The 19,142-nt window shown below is 40.2% G+C and overlaps 1 protein-coding gene across 3 annotated transcripts in view; it reads right to left on the reverse strand.

Moving 5' to 3' along the window:
- ARHGAP18 (Rho GTPase activating protein 18) overlaps positions 1-19,142 on the reverse strand; it is a 195,723-nt gene that overhangs the window by 129,536 nt on the left and 47,045 nt on the right. Inside the window, exons 1-2 of one of the 3 annotated variants that reach the window (XM_078001190.1) lie at positions 8,516-8,714; positions 4,465-4,582 (exon numbers count right to left, since the gene is read on the reverse strand). The exons of 1 other annotated variant lie outside the window; for it this stretch is intronic. Coding sequence is in view for 1 of the 2 variants with exons in the window: in XM_001105288.5 (XP_001105288.4) it covers positions 8,516-8,628 (113 nt within the window). In the remaining variant the exon portion in view is untranslated. Of the gene's footprint in view, positions 1-4,464; positions 4,583-8,515; positions 8,715-19,142 lie in introns of those variants that run through there. One more of the 3 variants, XM_001105288.5, reaches the window with a different exon arrangement.

Consider the following 19,142-nt stretch of genomic DNA (forward strand, 5'->3'; position numbering starts at 1 on the left):
CAACTAAATAAAACATTTAGAACAAACCATCTTTCTCAAAGTATTCGTACGAAATGAAAGGGTGGGCACAGGACAGAGGGTACCTAGAGCAGGGTTCAGGAGAGGATTGTTGTCATACCTGGTCTAGCAACCCCAAACCTATGGGGTGATCCATGCTGTTAACGACTCCCACTGAGACCCACCGCCTACGGGCCTCGTCACAGTGACACCACTACGACGACGAGACAGCCTTCTCAGGGCTTTTGGACAGAGCAGAATCAAGAAGAGGCAGCAGGGCCGGGCACAGTGGCTCACAGCTGTAATCCCAGCACTTTGGGAGGCCTAGGCGGGCGGATCACCTGAGGTCAGGAGTTCGAGACCAGCCTGGCCACCATGGCAAAACCTTGTCTCTAATAAAAATACAAAAAATAGACAGGTGTGGTGGTGCATGCCTGTAATCCCAGCTACTCGGGAAGCTGAGTCAGGAGAATTGCTTCAACCCAGGAGACAGAGGTTGCAGTGAGCCGAGATTGCGCCATGCACTCCAGCCTGGCAACAGAGATTCCATCTCCAAAACAAACAAAAGAAGAAGAAGAGGCAGGAGGAAGAAGAAAGGGAGGCAGGAGAAAGAAGACAGCCACAGGGCGTGGACCTTACAGATTCATGAGTAAGGAGTAGAGAGAGAACTGACCCTGTGGCCAGGGGCAGTCTTGGCCTCTAGGGTGCTGGGTTCTCTTTCTAATTCATGAGACAGATGTTTACAGCCAGCGGGGAATTAAAAAAGAAGAGTGAAACAGATAATTTGTTCTGGCAATACGTCCATTTATCAAAAGTGATTTAAGCCTAACACCCATGCAGTCCAGTGGCAATCATGTGCATCATTAAATGCATCAATTGTTATGAGTCTTTATTGCTTCAACACTTGTAGAAGTATGATAAATACTAGAACTCAAAATATTAGGAAATTCATAAAATATGAGAGCAAGCCCCCCTTAGAAGAGACAAGGGAGCACAGTGCAATTATACAATGCAGAAGTAATAAATGTGCTGTGGACAACAAGGCAAATGTTCAGCAAGTTTCTCTAGGAGGGGGTGGGTGGGGATGGTTCTGATAATTTCTAAATCCTTATATTTGAAAGGCATAAACTTAATTAAAAGTTCTATGAAGATATTATAACTTTAATAGGCCCACAAAAACCACAGGTCTCATCAATGAGAGGAATCAAAAGGCAAATATCACATGTCTGTCAATGAACGTAAGACCTCCCCAGTTGGACACTGGGTGCAACCTCTAACAATTCAAGAAGAAACTATGGATAGGGCTTTTAAACTACAGTGAAGAAAATGTCTTTACAAAGGACCCTTATGTCACGAAATTGAAGAAGAGATTGATCTGGAAAACAATTATCCCCGTGGACAGGTTTAAATCCATTTAGTCACTAAATTCTATGAAATTAGAATGAGGAAATACCCTTTAGAAGCTAAAGTTAGAAAAAATAAAATTTACATATTACATAATTGCATTATAAAAACTCATTACCATTCCTTTTTTCCAACAACAACAACAACAACAAAAATATATATATATACACACACACACACACACCCCATCAGGTAATATACAAATTCAGAATGCGGAAACTTTTTTAATGGTATACTACATAGGTTTTTAAAATCCTGTGAAGATTCATGTAAAAACACTGAACTAATCAAGACAGCCAGCCATGTTTCTCTTTTAATGTTTATCTCAAAAAGATGTTTCTCAAAACTGAGCTTCAGGCCAGGCATGATGGCTCACACCTATAATCCTAGCACTTTGGGAGGACGACGCAGGCAGATCACTTGAGGTCAGGAGTTCAAGACCAGCCTGGCCAACACGGTGAAACCCCATCTTCACTAAAAATTCAAAAATTAGCCAGGCATGGCAGCAGGCACCTGTAATCCCAGCTACTGGGGAACCTGAGACACGAAAATCACTTGAACCTGGGAGGTGGAGGCTGCAATGTGCCAAGATCACCCATTGCACTCCAACCTGGGTGACACAGCGAGACTCAGTATTGGAAAAAAACAAACAAAAACAAAAACAAAAAACTGAGCTTCATGTCTTGCTCAATTTACCCCAGCCCCCTTATACCCCTCTGCAAGTCTTCCCTATCTAAATTAATGATCACTTTAACATTACAAGTTTCTTAGGGCAAAAACCTTGCAACAATCTTCAGGTATTCTCATTTGTCCATCTCCTACAGGCTCTAACGTCAAAAGACTCCGCTGCTCACCCCATTAATTACTAAAACAACTGAAACCCTGGCCCAAACCACCACTACCTTAACTTCTTGAGCAGTACCACTGCTTCTACACTCCATAATCAATATAACAGCCCCAGGGACCTTTTAAATGTGCTCTCTTCCTCCACTGCTCAAAACCCACTCCCTCAACGGCTTCCCATCTTTCTTTCAGCAAAAACCCAAGTCCTCAAATGTTCTATAAGGTTATCAACTCACACCTTGCTTTCTTCTTCCTCCCTCTTCCTTACCCTGACCCCTGCAGCCACGCAGGGCTCTTTGCTCTCTGGGTACTTGGTTTCAGATTTACTCTATCTAGGCTTAAGGCTTCTACACTCCCTACCCACTACCTGCCTTAAAAGCTCTTCTTCTTCTGATTTTTGCCGCCAGATATTTTGGGGCTCACCTGTCACCTGCTCAGGTCTTTTTTCCCTCCAGGCTACCCTCCCTGCACCCAGGTGTTTGTCTAGTTTATTTCCCCCCATTAGAACCCCAGTATTTAAACAACTGCGTGATACACAGTAAGAGAGAGCTCTCATATGTGGAATGACTGAATGATTATGCTTGCAGAACCAAGGAATGGGTGAGACATGAACAAGTCAAGAACTGAGATAAGCTTATCAAGATGATAGCCCTCTTACATTTGGCATACTGGGCAGTAGTAGTTTTAAGAACAGGAAGAAAGCATGGAGACAGGAGTGAGTCCAGCTGCCAAAAGAGGATCCACCCACATTCTATCTTACCATAGAGTCAATATTTGCAGACCTCAATGCCCATCAATACCCCCAAGAAAGGCCTAGTATAGGCAATCACTACCAGTTCAAATCATAAATGGTGCTATGGATCAAGATGATATTTCCAAGGTCTTTCAAACTTGAAAGGCCTAAACTTTTACATTATGGTTCATTCTCAAATACGTCATTTTTTAAGCATATGGATCATGCCCAGGTTTCTTAACACATGACAAAATGATATTCAGAAAAACGCTTCTGAAACAAGGGAGAATATTCCATATCCTGCAAAACTCAATCCTTTCTTTCCTTTTCTTTACCTAGTATTAAAGAAAAAGCAGCTAGCTACAAACCAGACACTCTTCTATGGGCTTGACAGAGTTCATCCCACTCAGCTGTCTTAATGAGGTGAGTAATATTATGAAGTTCAATTTACAGGTAGAGAGAGAACTCCTCCAAGGTCACACTGCTAATGAATGAGAGAGTTGGGATGTGACCCCAGACAGGTTGGCCCCAGAGTCCAGGGTTTCTGGGTTTATGTCACCCCTGTGTAGTGCCTCTTGGTTCTGCCTACCCAATACCAATGGCAAGTTGGGTCAACAAGACCTTACGTGATGAATGCCTACCCAATACCAATGGCAAGTTGGGTCAACAAGACCTTACGTGATGAATGCCTACCCAATACCAATGGCAAGTTGGGTCAACAAGACCTTACGTGATGAATGCCGTATATTTATTCAGAGAAGGCATAAAAATATCTCACTCATCAGTCCATTTAGGTAGCTAAGGAGTTAAAAGGCCCAATAAAAAAGGTTGATGTTCATATTAAAATATTAGTAAAAAATATACAAAGTAAACAACCATTTCTCTTAAAATGGGAAAGTCAAAGGAGAACAGTAAGAATAGACAAAATGCAATATTCTTTGAAAAAAATTCTTTTCTAAAGTAAATATTAAGAAGCCTGCTTGAAAAACAAGTAAACAAAGTCTTATAAATATAGCTACTCATAAAAAAGTGGTTTCCTTTGGAAACATTCAACTGTGTACAAGTCAGCCATAACAACTAATGTTAACATATTTCTTCAAATCCTCATGTTTTGATGAGGAAACATACAAAAGAAAAACAGAACTCTATAAAGGGAGAGGCTGTAACCAGGAGTGGGAGGAATTCCTTAATCTGACATTCAATAAATGTTTTCTGATAAAGAGAGATAATGGAATGAAGAAAATTTTAGCTAACAAATTACTTCCAAAAATATTAATTCCCTACTATCCCAGCTTTTCAAAAGACCAAATGGTAATAAAAAAGGACTTGGAGCCGGGTGCAGTGGCTCATGCCTGTAGTCTCAGCACTTTGGGAGGACAAGGTGGGCAGATCATCTGAGATCAGGAGTTCGAGACCTGCCTGGTCAACATGGTGAAACCCCGTCTCTACTAAAAATACAAAAATTAGCCAGGGGTGGTGGCACTTGCCTGTAATCCCAGATGCTTGGGAGGCTGAAGCAGGAGAATCACTTGAACCTGGGAGACGGAGGTTGCAGTGAGCCCAGATCACGCCACTGCATTCCACCCTGGGTGACACAGTGAGATTCTGTCTCAAAACAAAAAAAAGACTTGGTATGGCTAGGCTAAAACTCAAACACTTTCAGGCTGGGCAGAGTGGCTCGTGCCTGAAATCCTAGCACTTTGGGAGGCTAAGGCAGGCAGATCACCTGAAGTCGAGAGTTCGAGATCAGCCTGACAAACATGGAGAAACCCCGACTCTACTTAAAAAAAAAAAAATGCAAAATTAGCACTCAATACTTTCTTTCCTTTTCTTTACCTAGTATTAAAGAAAAAGCAGCTAGCTACAAACCAGACACTCTTCTATGGGCTTGACAGAGTTCATCCCACTCAGCTGTCTTAATGAGGTGAGTAATATTATGAAGCTCAATTTACAGGTAGAGAGAGAACTCCTCCAAGGTCACACTGCTAATGAATGAGAGAGTTGGGATGTGACCCCAGACAGGTTGGCCCCAGAGTCCAGGGTTTCTGGGTTTATGTCACCCCTGTGTAGCGCCTCTTGGTTCTGCCTACCCAATACCAATGGCAAGTTGGGTCAACAAGACCTTACGTGATGAATGCCTACCCAATACCAATGGCAAGTTGGGTCAACAAGACCTTACGTGATGAATGCCGTATATTTATTCAGAGAAGGCATAAAAATATCTCACTCATCAGTCCATTTAGGTAGCTAAGGAATTAGGTAGCTACAGGTGCATGCCTGTAGTCCCAGCTACTCTGGAGACTGAGGCAGAAGAATAGCTTGAACCTGGGAGGCAGAGGTTGCAGTGAGCCAAGATCGTGCCATTGTGCTCCAGCCTGGGCAACAAGAGCAAAACTCCATCTCAAAAAAAAAAAAGAAATACTTTTCAATAAATACGCTAAGTCATACGCTAAGTCATATACATATGTATAAACAGCATTATAAAGGCATGAATTCATCTCATGAAACTAAATATTGGATTAAATATTTCAAAGAACATATTATTTACAGACAAAATATTGTGATAAGAAAAGTTATACTTCCATGCTCTCTAACTTTTAAATGGGTAGGAGGAAATGCAGAATTTAATTTAGCTTTTATTTTTATTTTATTTATTATTTTTCTTTGAGCCAGGGTCTCGCTCCCTCACCCAGGCTGGAGTGCAGTGGCGTGATCTCGGCTCACTGCAATCTCTGCCCCCACAGCCTCAAGTGATCCTCCCACATCAGCCTCCTGAGTAGCTGGGACCACAGGCATGCGCTACCATGCCTAGTTTGTGTGTGGGGATTTTTTGTTTTGTTTTGTTTTGTTTTGTTTTTGGTAGGGAATTTGGGGGGGGTCTTGTTTTTGCCCAGGCTGGTCTCTAATTCCTGAACTCAAGCAATCCACTCACCTCAGCTTTCCAACGTGCTGAGACGGCAAGTGTGAGCCATCACACCCAGCCTAATGTAGCCTCTTTTTAAGAGTTTTGTTTTGTTTTTACTTTTTGGAGAACTTCTTTAAATAGGCATCGACCATCAACCTTGCACCTTGGAGCAGCTTCCCAGTGCTTAAAACATCACCTGGCCGGGCGCGGTGGCTCACGCCTGTAATCCCAGCACTTTGGGAGGCCGAGGCGGGCGAATCACAAGGTCAGGAGATCGAGACCACGGTGAAACCCTGTCTCTACTAAAAATACAAAAAATGAGCCGGGCGAGGTGGTGGGCGCCTGTGGTCCCAGCTACTCGGGAGGCTGGGGCAGGAGAATGGCGTGAACCCGGGAGGCGGAGCTTGCAGTGAGCCAGGATTGCGCCACTGCACTCTAGCTTGGGTGACAGAGCAAGACTCCGTCTCAAAAAAAAAAATAAAAATAAATAAAAAAAAATAAAACATCACCTGACCAACCCAGCCAAAGCCAAAGTCCAGTTCACCCCCACCCCAAACCACCATCACCATTCTTAGGTGGTCACCACTGACCCCATCCCACCTTCAAATCCTCCTTCCTTCTATTCATCCCCTCCCCCATATCAATTACAGTATCTCAATTCTCCTAGGATAAACAGGGCAGTCTCCCAAAACAACAATAAGTTTATCTGATTCGTTACCCCTTCCTTAAGGGTAAAAGCCAGTGAAGACTAGCTCTCCTCCCTCCTTCCTCCTTCCTCCCTGCCCTGAAACCAGGCTCCCATCTTCTCCGGTCAATATCAGGAACAATCCCTAGAACTAATTCAGTGGTGGGAAGCTGGGTCTGGTGTGGGCAGGCTACATGGCAGCCAACAAAGATGCCCACCTGGAGCTGTGGCCCTACAGAGGGCACCTGCTGTGTGGGCAGCTGCCCACCCTGCCACCTTAGTGCCTCTTGGTTCTGCTTCAGCCTAGGCAGAGAATGGTCTGATCCTCTCTTGTTCTCTCAACCCACTCAAGTATGGGCCACCCACACTGCAAACACGGAATAATGAGTATCCAGAACTGGAGATGCAGCCCCAGACAAAGGCCTAGAACTTCAGACCTTCCAAAAACTTAACTAATCCCTGGGGTTTGAGTCCTATGTGAAAATGAGAGGTTTGGACTCACAGTCCTTAAGGTCCTTTCCATTCTCACAATCGAGATCCAAGATTCTGCTCATATCCTTAGGCCATCCCAGCCTAAAGTCATTGGAGAATGTGCTGTGCTTGTATAATTTTGGCAATTTTGACTGACATGTGGAATCCAAGTTATGGTTGGGTATGGGGTTGGTGTTGCAGGCTGCTTAATGCTTAACAATTACTAATACATTACAGAAAAATGGATGAAAACACCTCAAGATCTCTTGATTTAATGATTTAACATTAAGTCATTTAAAATGATGGAAAATGAAATGGTAACACAGCTAAGGCACAAGCAGCAAATCTTTTTCATCTTTGGAAATGAATTCATTCAATGAAATACATACTGTGGATGCTATGTGAGAAACAGTTCCGGTCAGCTGGGAGTCTAACACCAAGTATTACAGCCATTCCTTTGATTTTTCTCCCTCCCTCATATTTGGGGATTTTAAAACAAATGAAAGGCAGCATTATTTCAGCTTAAGGCACAGGCATAAGTCACATAAGAACAAAGAAGGTTTTATTATCACATTAAGCATTGAGGAGGAAATGTGCTTACTGATAACTAATTTAGTGTTCTAAGCTATTAGGTTAGTATTTGCTTCTTGCAATCTTCTAGGCCAATATTTATGATTTATATCTTGATGGAGGTAAAAATGTTCAGCTAGTGAGAAGGTCATTAAGGAGAGAAAGAAAAAAAAAAGCTCTTAGAAAATGGAACAAGAACAAAGTACACAGACAGGGAGAAAGGTACCCTTTGTGCCTCAGTGGTCTATAGAACATTTGCCCTCTCTGCCTATAAAGTGATTTAACATTAACCACATTTCATTCCAGCAGCAGAGTGCTATCTCCTGACAAAAACTCCTTTCTGAAAGCCTGGGGGGAAAAAAATCCACATACACAAAAGAATGTGAAACATATTGCCACAGGCCAGTGTCTTGGGCTTTTTGCCTAAGAGGTTTGCTTTCAGCAAAGAGAGGGGGAAAAAAAAACACTCTAACAACAACAGCTTGTACAGTACAGTGAACAGCCTCCCTGCTTTTTGGCAGACTTTCCCAGCGAACAGTTCCAGTGGCAGTGCCTTGAGCCCATTCAAGAATTCCATTTCATAGGAAAGGAAGTGTTTCAGATACACCTATTTGATCTTTCAGCATGTGCAAATGCACCTGCTAAACACCTAGTCTGACAGCCCATACAGTCCTCTCCCCAGTTCCTTCTTGTCCGTCTTCACCAGTCATCATATGGGTTATTTCAGACTTGGACTAGGTGAGATGAAAAGTACATAAAAATCACGCCAAACGTTGCTACTGCTTCTGCATGAGCTTAGGCTCGACGTGCAGATGGAATTCCCTTCTCCCCACGCCAACTTCCCTGTCACTTTTTCCCTGGAGCAGGTAAGAGGGTTTGGTTTTGTTTTCAGCTTCCAAAGGCTTACCTCGAGGTGGCTTCTTCCCCTCCCTTTGCATGGCTGTCCCCCACGGCCTGGTCCTTGCCGCTGGGGTGGTAGGCTGTTAGCACCACTCCCTGGGAACTGGAGAGCCAGCTCATGGTGAGAGAAGGGGCATAATTTCTGCGATCCTGACACAGAGAAGGGGAAAGAAGTTCCTGTCTCGCCTGGCAACTCGCTCATTAGCATTGGCCACCTCCTCCCCGCAGACTGGTGATTAGCACGGGGAGGGGCGGGGTCTGTCCAGGGAAGGGCTTCCTGCCTCTCCAATTAGAAGCTGCAACTCACAGCATTGTTTAAACTCTGGGCAATTGCACTCTGGGCGGCTTTGGTTAAAGGAGGCGAAGGGTGGAAGCGACGGGTTGCACCTACCCCCAAGTTAGTCTGATCAGATTAAACTGCCAGAACGTATATTCAACTCAAAACTGTAACTACAAGCCATCTTGCTTAGGAAGCCATAAGTTACTACCGAGCCTTTTCTTCCCCCTCCCCAATTCCTCTATCTGATAATTTCTGCTGCTTAATGTAACATGAGTTAAAGGCATTTCTTAACCCCTTCATGTTCAGCGTTAAAATTAGCCACAGTAAAAAACAACGAACCTGCGGCACAACTGTGCAATCCAGACGACGAGAAAGGCTTGATCCTTGTGCCCAGTTGAAAATGCCCTCATAAAAATTACTGTGTGTCCTGGAATGTCGTCTTCTTTCACATAAAGCCAATCTCAAATATACATCTTATCAAAATATTGTTCAGTACCCAAAAGGGATAGACCTACCAATGCACTGTTAAGTGTTATTGCTGGGAACAAAAGAAGTCCCTGCCGTTTGTTGAGCACCTACTATATGCCAAGCTCTCATGGACGGGTGTTTCACATGTATTATCTGATTCCATTCAATTCTCTCTCTCTCTCACACACACACACACACACACACACACACACACACACACACACCCTACAAGATAGGTATCACTATCATCTGTGTTATACATAATACAAGGAAAGTAAGGCTGAGGGACAAGTTAAGTAACTTCACTAAGATAACACAGTGGCTAGTGCCAGAAGCTGGATTTGAACAGAATTCTAGGCTACGTTCTTTTTTCTTTCTTTTTTTTTTTTTTTTTTTTTTTAATCACCAGTATGCTGTTCTTTGTTTTGCAGATTAAGAAACAAGTTCAAAAGTTATCATAAACACAAAAGACAACTCTGTTCTTTCTCCCCATACCCCCTCCAAAAAAAAAAAAAATCACATTTTTAGTTTGTTTTTGAATCAGGGTCTCACTCTGTCACCCAGGCTGGAGTACAGCGGTGATCGTAACTCACTGCAGCCTCAACCTCCCAGGCTCAAGAAATCCTCTAGCCTCAGCCTCCCCAATAGCTAGGACCACAGGCATGCACTACCACACCCAGCTAATTTTTTTATGCTTTGTGGAGAGGGGGGATCTCACTGTGTTGCCCAGGCTGGTCTTGAACTCCTGGGCTCAAGCAATCCTCTTGGCTCAGGCTCCCAAAATATTGAGATTACAGGCATGAGCCACCACGCCCAGCTTCTACTCTCTTTGACATACCCAGTAGTCTGAAGATTTTTTTAGATTTTTATGATTCATCCAACTATCTAGAATTCCCCGTGAACAAGCTTTCAATTCCATCATTACATAAACTTATTGCTTATACCTTTTCATTATTTAAAACAGTCATGAAAAATCATTTCTTCCTCCTTACATACTCTAGAAGTATCTGAAATTTATTTTTGAATCCTCTTATAATTTACAAAAGTCTTCCTTAAAAAGAATTTATATCTTCCACCCTCCCCACTGCATTGTTGCTCAGCCTTCCCATTTCCACTTCCACAGGACTTTACTTGCTATCTCCTTTTTATCCCCATGACCTCAACCACCTCTAGATCCTATAATGCAGTCTTAGCTCCAATCTTACAATAGCCCTTTTAGCTCATCTCCTTGTCACTTCCTTTAAATTGCTTTAACATTATGATCACACCCTGGCATAGCCCTCATGATCCCTCTCCTTGCTTAAAAACCTTCATTGGCTCCCCACTGCTAAGAGAGCCAGTTCCAGGCTTTTGAGCAGATCACTGGGCATTCCTGCTACCTTATTCATACAAGTCTTTCCATCTGCTAGACACAATCTTTTCAGGTCCCACTATCACTCCTTTCTCTTCATCTGACAGCTAACTTAAATTTTATACCTACTGAGCCTTCAGGAAACACTGAATGGAGGAAAAACTGAATGAATTGAAAGTATCCTTTAAAACTCTACTAAATATATATATATCTCTCTACTAAATTTATATTTAAATATGTGTGTGTGTGTGTGTGTGTATATATATATATATATATTTTTTTTTTTTTTTTTTTTTTGAGACAGAGTTTTGCTCTTATTGCCCAGGCTGGAGTGCAATGGCGCGATCTCGGCTCGCCACAATCTCCATCTCCCAAGTTCAAGTGATTCTCCTGCCTCAGCCTCTCAAGTAGCTGGGATTACAGGCACCTCCCACGACGCCAGCTAATTTTGTATTTTTAGTAGAGAGTGGGTTTCTCCATGTTGGTCAGGCTGGTCTTGAACTCCAGACCTCAGGTGATCTGCCAACCTCGGCCTCCCAAAGTGCTGGGATTACAGGCGTGAGCCACCATGCCCAGCCAACTCTACTAAATTTTTATATTAAAATTGGTAATATTAGATAAGTGGTTCCCATGCACATACCAGTGCTAACCTATGATGAAATGTTCACCAGTTCAGGCAAAATGAAAACTATAGAGAGAGGGAGGCAAAAATTAAAGTAAATTAGAAAAAATGTGTTTGTCTTTTTAATGTCCTTACATGGAAAAAAACGTTAATACCCAGCTTATCCACCCCCACCCCGTTTTTTATGTAGCTACTCTGAAATGCAAACATATGGGAATCACTATCTTACACAATTACTGATGGCAATCTCTACATTATCATTTGGAAATTCTTTTCTGTTCCCCCCCACCCTTTTTCCTCCCCTTACTTCCCTCTACCTCCCTTTTTATTATCTTCCTTTTTTTCTATTTCTCCTTTTTCCTTTGCTATGTCTTTAGCGTGTCAATGTCATCCATGCCCATTGACAGACATGGGCTCTGCGCCTCTCACGTGACAGTTTGTGATGAAGATTTTGTCCAGTCATAGCCAAAACAATTATTTAGTTATATTTTTGCCTAATTATGGTCTTTTTTTTTTTTTTTTTTTTTTTTTTTTTTTTTTTTTTGAGACGGAGTCTCGCTCTGTCGCCCAGCCCAGGCTGGAGTGCAGTGGCACGATCTCGGCTCACTGCAAGCTCCGCCTCCCGGGTTCACGCCATTCTGCCTCAGCCTCCCGAGTAGCTGGGACTACAGGCGCCCACAACCGCGCCCGGCTAATTTTTTGTAATTTTTAGTAGAGACGGGATTTCACCGTGGTCTCGATCTCCTGACCTTGTGATCCGCCCGCCTCGGCCTCCCAAAGTGCTGGGATTACAGGCGTGAGCCACCGCGCCCGGCCTAATTATGGTCTTTTCACTTGTTTAATAACAAATCACAATGTACAGGTTGGAATGTAATTATTTTACAAAGTCAAAATAATATTTGAGTTTGCAATAACCGGTTTTTAATTTCTGTGCGGCACAAAACCAAATGTGATACAAATTGATTTACATAGCTTCATACAGAAAATTTGAATCCTTCTAATTTAGCTCTCAAATGTCTGAAAATCCTCCTAGCTTCTTCTCCTTTCCTCCCAGCAAGCCCTGTTGCTACTGGTCTAAGGGTATTGCCTATCACAGGCAGAAAACTGGTAGGACTGTGGCCTGGTGTGCATAGCCTCAGATACCTGCTCAAGTAGATTAAAAATGGTTTTCAGAATTTTCCTATGTCATCAAGGAAGCAAACCTAACTACCAGTATGGTCCCTTAAAAAGCTGTTCTTTTTTGGGAGGCTGAGGTAAGTGGATCATCTGAGGTCAGGAGTTCAGGACCAGCCTGGCCAATATGGGGAAACCCCATCTCTACTTAAAAATACAAAAATTAGCTGGGTGGTGTGGTGGTGGGCACCTGTAATCCCAGCTACTCAGGAGGCGGAGACAGGAGAATTGCTTGAACCCAGGAGGCGGAGGTTGCGGTGCACTCCAGCCTGGGGGACAGCACGAGACTCCGTCTAAAAAAAAAAAAAAAAAAAGAAGAAAAAACCTGTTCTTATTTCACACTGTAAACTGTACTAAGGTTTAGCTCACATCCATCCCTTATACCATTATCGCTCTTTTACAGAGACAAATATTATGAAAAAAAACACACACACTTTTTTACTCCTTTCCGCAACCATTTTAAACACACACACAAGAACCTCAAGACCTTGAAGATGTTAATATTCCGAGCTATTAAGTGCGTGCCAAACACTTTCCTGTTATGAAACATCTTACAAAGTAATTAACAACATCAAGACAGTTTAAACATTCATTTCATTCATTCTCTTTAAATGGGGTGTACTAGATGACACAGGAAGGGAAAAGGAAGCGGTAATTTATGTACCCAAATAGCTTGTTAAAAATAGGGTGAGGATGGTCCTGCAGTCTCTGACATTTGACATCCATGTTCAAAAACAATGAAAAAATTTTTCTTCAGTTCAGTGCTAGTGGTAGCAAAGAGTTTATTAGCTGGTTTTTATCTGTTGATTTAGGAGCCTCTTTGTAACATGGAATTATATTAGAAGAATGTCATGCAATGGAATCAACATACAATTTATCAAATTTTTCCTCAACTGGTCTAGTTCTCTTAAAGAATTAACGAAGGAGAATATGTACACACACTCTCTATATGATGATGAAAATCTTCAGAGACAAAAGCCATATGAAAATGACCTTTCAAATGGTACAATTAAATCCAATTTTCAATATTATAACAAGAACTTGAATAAATTAATCAACTGTGAAGTTAAAGTTTCACGTAGGTGGTAAAGGCTAGACGTATGAAGTAGCATTGACTACTGAGGAGGAAGGGTTCTTAACATCCCTTACCTCATGTTTTATCACGACCTTGTAGGAATAGTTCTTGTCAGCTTACAAAGTTAGCTACCTCTGTGTTAGGGTACTATAACTGAAAATTATTCCACATAAAGAATCTCAAACTATTTCCTTGGGAATTACACTCATTGTTATTAATTCTGCCTCTGGAACAACAAGAAATAACCCTTTTCCCTTTCTCTGGACAGCTCTAAAAATGTCTACATTATTCTCAAAGTTATTTTCTTAACTGCTCCTCCTGGGAGAAAATACTAGCTGTGCTTGGGATAATTTGTAACTGCTATTGCCAGAGGTTAATTTAGGCTTTTTGGCAATCATATAGAAAACATGTTTCTTACAAATAGTTTATTACCAATAAATAACAATAGCTAATATTGAGTCCTTACTCTTCGCTAGACATGGTACACATAGTCTATCATTTAATCATCACAATCACCACCAGGGATAGAAACTGGAATTACGCTCACTTTAGAGATGAGGAATTTGAGGTCATCCGGTTCGTCGGTGGCAGAACCAGGACATGTAAACCTGGGTTTATGTGACCTTGGAGCCTGAGCTCTTAAGCATTATAAAGGTTACAGCAGTCCTAGAATTGACATCATTTTATTTCTGAAAAGAATCATAAGAATAACAAAGTTAAATAATCTACAGCAAACCTAAGGTCCTTAATCAAATGGAATATTGATATAAATGCAATGCTATGGAGATTTACACTCAATTCTTTTCTGGTACTTTGAAACTTGTTTTTTATGTCAAATTATTGGGGTAGTGTGGCATAATATATATACTAGTCTAAAAGGTCATCATCATTATGCCATCATATCTAAAATTGTTTCCACTGACAGAAGTGAAAAAAAGTACTCTGATCATTATGATTATGAATTTTTTTCTTAAAAAAGCAGATTAGATGTGCGGAACCCAAAGCTTATAGAATTTGTTAGCTATGGAGCCTTAGATGAGGCCTTATGCAAGAGCCAGACTCTGAAGATTCAATTTCATTTAACTTCATGAGAAATTTGCCCTTCATATCAAAACTAGCCTAAGCTGGAAATTATCCAAGAAAAAGTGCCATGCCCCTAACTTTTCTTTTGGTTTTCTCTTCATTGACAACTAGAATGGAGACATATGTTGCAAACGCTTGCAACTAGAAGTATGAAGATGAAGTATATTCTGGAGGCTAATACATACTAGAAAAGTAGAATTTTGTTTATGAATATAAGTTTCGATTTTAAAAGTCTACAATTGTATCAATATTAGATTTGCCAAATACAAAAATCCTTGTCCTGCAGTAGATTACAAAGGATGCTTATCTGCTTGTTATGTAAAAGCAGCCACTGTGAGTGGGGAAGAATGGTGAAGCTGCAGATCTAAGGAAAGGGATGAACTGATTCATGACTTGGAGAAAAAGAAAAATGGAAGCCATGTTTCCTTCTTTTTTTTTTTTTTTTTTTAAACAGAGTCTCGCTCTGTTGCCCAGGCTGGAGTGCAGTGGTGCAATCTAGGCTCACTGCAACCTCTGCCTCCTAGGTTCAAGTGATGCTCCTGCCTCAGCTTCCCGAGTACCTGGGACTACAGGCATGTGCCACCACGCCCAGCTAATTTTGTATTTTTAGTACAGACAGGGTTTCGTTGTGTTGGCCAGGCTGTTCTCAAACTCCTGACTTCAGGTAATCCAGCTGCCTTAATCTCCCAAAGTGCTGGGATTACAGGCATGAGCCACTGCACCCGGCCTTTTTTATTAATGGGGTTATCTACTCTAAAATAAAGGCAGTTCTTCCAATGTGTTAAAGTAGTCCCTGGAGTATTCTTTTTTTTTTTTTTTTTTAACCGAAATACTTGATAAAACTGCACAAATGTCATTACATAATAATTTCTATATTCTGAGCCCATTGGGGAATTTTCAGTCCTAGAAATGTCATCAAAAATGGTGAAGCTTTCTGCTTCCTTTCTTGAAGGTGGAGGGGAAGAAATGGTGAAGCAAAGTTTTTCTGGAAAACAGGAATCCTCGTCCCCTACTTACAAATGAAGCATCTTAAATGTTCACTAGTGTACTTGCTTTTCTAGTGAAGAGATTAGATTCACATATCATCATGGATCATTGCCCTCTACAAGTGCACGAATTAGTAGCAAGAACAACTATTTTAGGGCCATGTAAGTTATCAATATCATCAGAACTTGGGCCTTAATTCCTAACATCTTAAAATGGGGTATTAAGAAACAATAGAAAAATGTAAGTATTCTCTTTTATGACAAAGCTTCATTAGTTTTCTAGAGTATGTCTAGATATATGTGACTATTTCACAGAAAAGGTTTAGTTTTAAAGAGAAAAGGAAAACACACCCTCAAGATAATTTCAAAGAGGAATTTAATGGGCATGGGAGGTGGCTTATCTAATAGTAATTTTTTCTGGTCAATTGGATGATTAAATCTTTTCATTCTTAAAGACTCAGAACATGCCGAGTTGTTTTGCACGCAGCCACTGTGTCAGCAGAGATTGGAAACAAATACTAGCCAAGATTTTTTTTAATGCCACGATTGAATGCTGGCACAGAAAGGGCCAACTTCTTAATGTCTCTGCCAGCAAAAATCAAGGTGAATATAACTTTTTCCAAATTTGCTTTTACTCAAACAGGAGAGTAACAATTCTTGGCCTCCTGACATGACTTCAACTCAGGGCCTTGGGAAGATTCTAGATGAGTCAGCCTCGATCTGTGTCTAGCAGAGCAAGTTACACGAATTCCTTTTTTTTTTGACACAGGATCTCACTCTTGTCACCAAGCTGGAGTGCAGTGGCACAATCACAGCTGATTGTAACCTTGAACTCCTGGGCTCAAGTGATCCTCCCACTTCGGCCTCCTGAATAGCTGGCACTGCAGACATGTGCCACCACGCCCATCTAATTTTTATTTTTTTAAAGACAGGGCCTCGCCCGTTTCTCAGGCTGGTCTTGAACTCCTGGGCTCAAGTGATTCTCCTGCCTCAGCCTCCCTGAGTAGCTAGGGTTTCAGGCAGAAACAACCATATCCAGCAGGTTATATGAATTCTAATTTCCTCTGCTACTACAGACCTCTAGGAACCAAGGTTTTCAGGAATTATTGTTAGCAAAATGAAAGTAAAATAAATTATATATTAAAAAAATATAGCCAGGTGTAGTGGCTCACTCTTGTAATCCCAGCACTTTGAGAGGCCAAGGCAGGAGGAATGTTTGAGCTCAGGAGTTTGAGACCAGCCTGGACAACACATAGAGACAAGGTCTTGCTGTGTTGTCCAGGCTGGTCTCAAACTCCTGAGTTCAAACATTTTATATATATATTATATATATTTGTATGCATATAATATATGCATACAAATATATACAAAAATATATACTATATATTATATAATATATAATATATATTTTTTGTATATATATAATATACACATACAAATATATACAAAAATATATACTACATATATAATTATATAATATATATTTTTTGTATATATTTTGTTTTTTTTGTATATATTATATATGTATGTATATATTATATATAATGTGTATTTTGTAGTTTTAGTAGAGACAAGGTTTCGCTGTGTTGGCCAAGCTGTTCTCAAACTCCTGACCTCATGTAATCCAGCTGCCTCAATCTCCCAAAGTGCTGGGATTATATATATATTATATATTATACATTATATATAATGTATATAATGGTTATATATAATATATAACTGGTAAATATAAAATATTTAGTATATTTAATATTAAATATATAACATATTTAATATTATATATAAATATATATTTATATATTATCTATATATACAAATATATAATATATTAAATATATATTATATGTATTTTTTATATATATTAAAAATATTAGCCAGGCAAGGTAGCATGCACCTGTAGTCCCAGCTATTCAGGAGGCTGGGAGAAAAAGATCCCTTGAGCCCAGGAGGTCGAGGCTGCAGTGAGCCATGATCAAGCCACTGCATTCCAGCCTGGGTGACAGAGGAAGACCCTGTCTCAAAAAATAAAACTAAATAAATACATGTAGGGGTGTGTGTGTGTATATATATATGTATATATGTGTATATATATTCACACACACATTATTTTGTGGAAAAATAGAATTTTATTAAAATTTATTTGGGGAAGAATTTACCTTGTTTCTTATATGACCATTATGACCATTGGGGATTTTTGTTTTCTGGAAATAATCATTTTTTGCAAATAAGTGAGCTATAAGTAAACACATTTTGTACTGTATCCCCTCAATTTTAAGAAACAGATTTTAACATATTCAAAATTAGTATGTACTGTAAAATCATTCAGATTATTTGATATGGTGGCAAGACTTATTTCCCAAAAATCAATTAACTTGACTCATCTTACAATTAATAGAAAGCTAAAATGAAGAAATAACGTACTCTGTCTCTGCCAAATTTTGGTATATCTTACTTAGCTACCTCATTGGGTATAAAGTATTTTCTTCATTGGTTATATAGTCTTTATGCAAAAATAAATTCTAGTAAAATAAGTAAATTGCATCCAAAATTTTGAGTATCATTCATTATATGTTTTTTTGGAGCCAAGATCTGTAAGTTTCAACTGATTTCGTGCCTTCAGAAAAGATTGAGAATCACTGTGTAGATGTTACTGTAAAGGCTTTTCACCTAAATGCCCCATACCTTACTCTAATTGAGAAAGATCTCTTTATATAATATCCTAGCACCAAAATGGTTTGTGCTCCTGAAACATGCTCCGTAAATAGCTGGAAAGGTTATTTTCCCTCATTCTATTTAATAATTTGGCTAGCTGGTTTGTTACAAAGGCCCAAAGAACACAGCTATAATCACAAGGACCTTGGCCTTCTGAAATGTTAAAACAGAGAGAGTTTAAAGTATAGGGCTGAGGTTGTCCAGAGTTTATATCTAGTCCAAATATCTTTTTTCATAGAAACAGCTGCTAAGGAAACAAAGGTTAGGCAACAGCTGGTCAGGCAAATGGTTACAGTGCCAAGACTGTAAGATTTGAGGAAAACTCCATATCCTGACACCAAAACGCTTTCTTACAGTGTAAACTGCTCCTGTTCAGAGACTGCCTCAACACACAGTCCCGGGCTCTATCAAAATAACTATTATAAGAACTGATGCCAAAGCCTTAAGAATCACTCATAAATAACGTCTTCAAAATTTCTATTCCACCCCCCCAACACGCCCCACCAAACAAAACAACAAAAATTCAGAAGATTGTCTACACTTCAGTGAAAAAAATCACATTCCACTACAGAGAGTAAAAAATATATTATTTTCCATCAATCCGTCTTCCCAGTAACTATGTTTCATCTTTGTATTTTTCTTTTAAAGTCTATAAGATAGTTTTCCTTTTCCAATAAGAAAGTTACATTTTTAATACAGATATGTCACGTTCCTACTAAGATTAGTAACAATAAACGTAATAAAATTCTGTCTAGCCATCATCCTTCTAAGCATGTCACCACATTTTATACATACAGAGAATACCTCTCAACACTGCAGATTAGATACATTCATTAAAAAAAAAAAAAAGGTTTAATCATAATTGGCATGAGAGTGAAGAAAAG

This window comes from Macaca mulatta, chromosome 4 (assembly GCF_049350105.2).
Source record: "Macaca mulatta isolate MMU2019108-1 chromosome 4, T2T-MMU8v2.0, whole genome shotgun sequence".
NCBI classification, from domain to species: Eukaryota; Metazoa; Chordata; class Mammalia; order Primates; family Cercopithecidae; genus Macaca; species Macaca mulatta.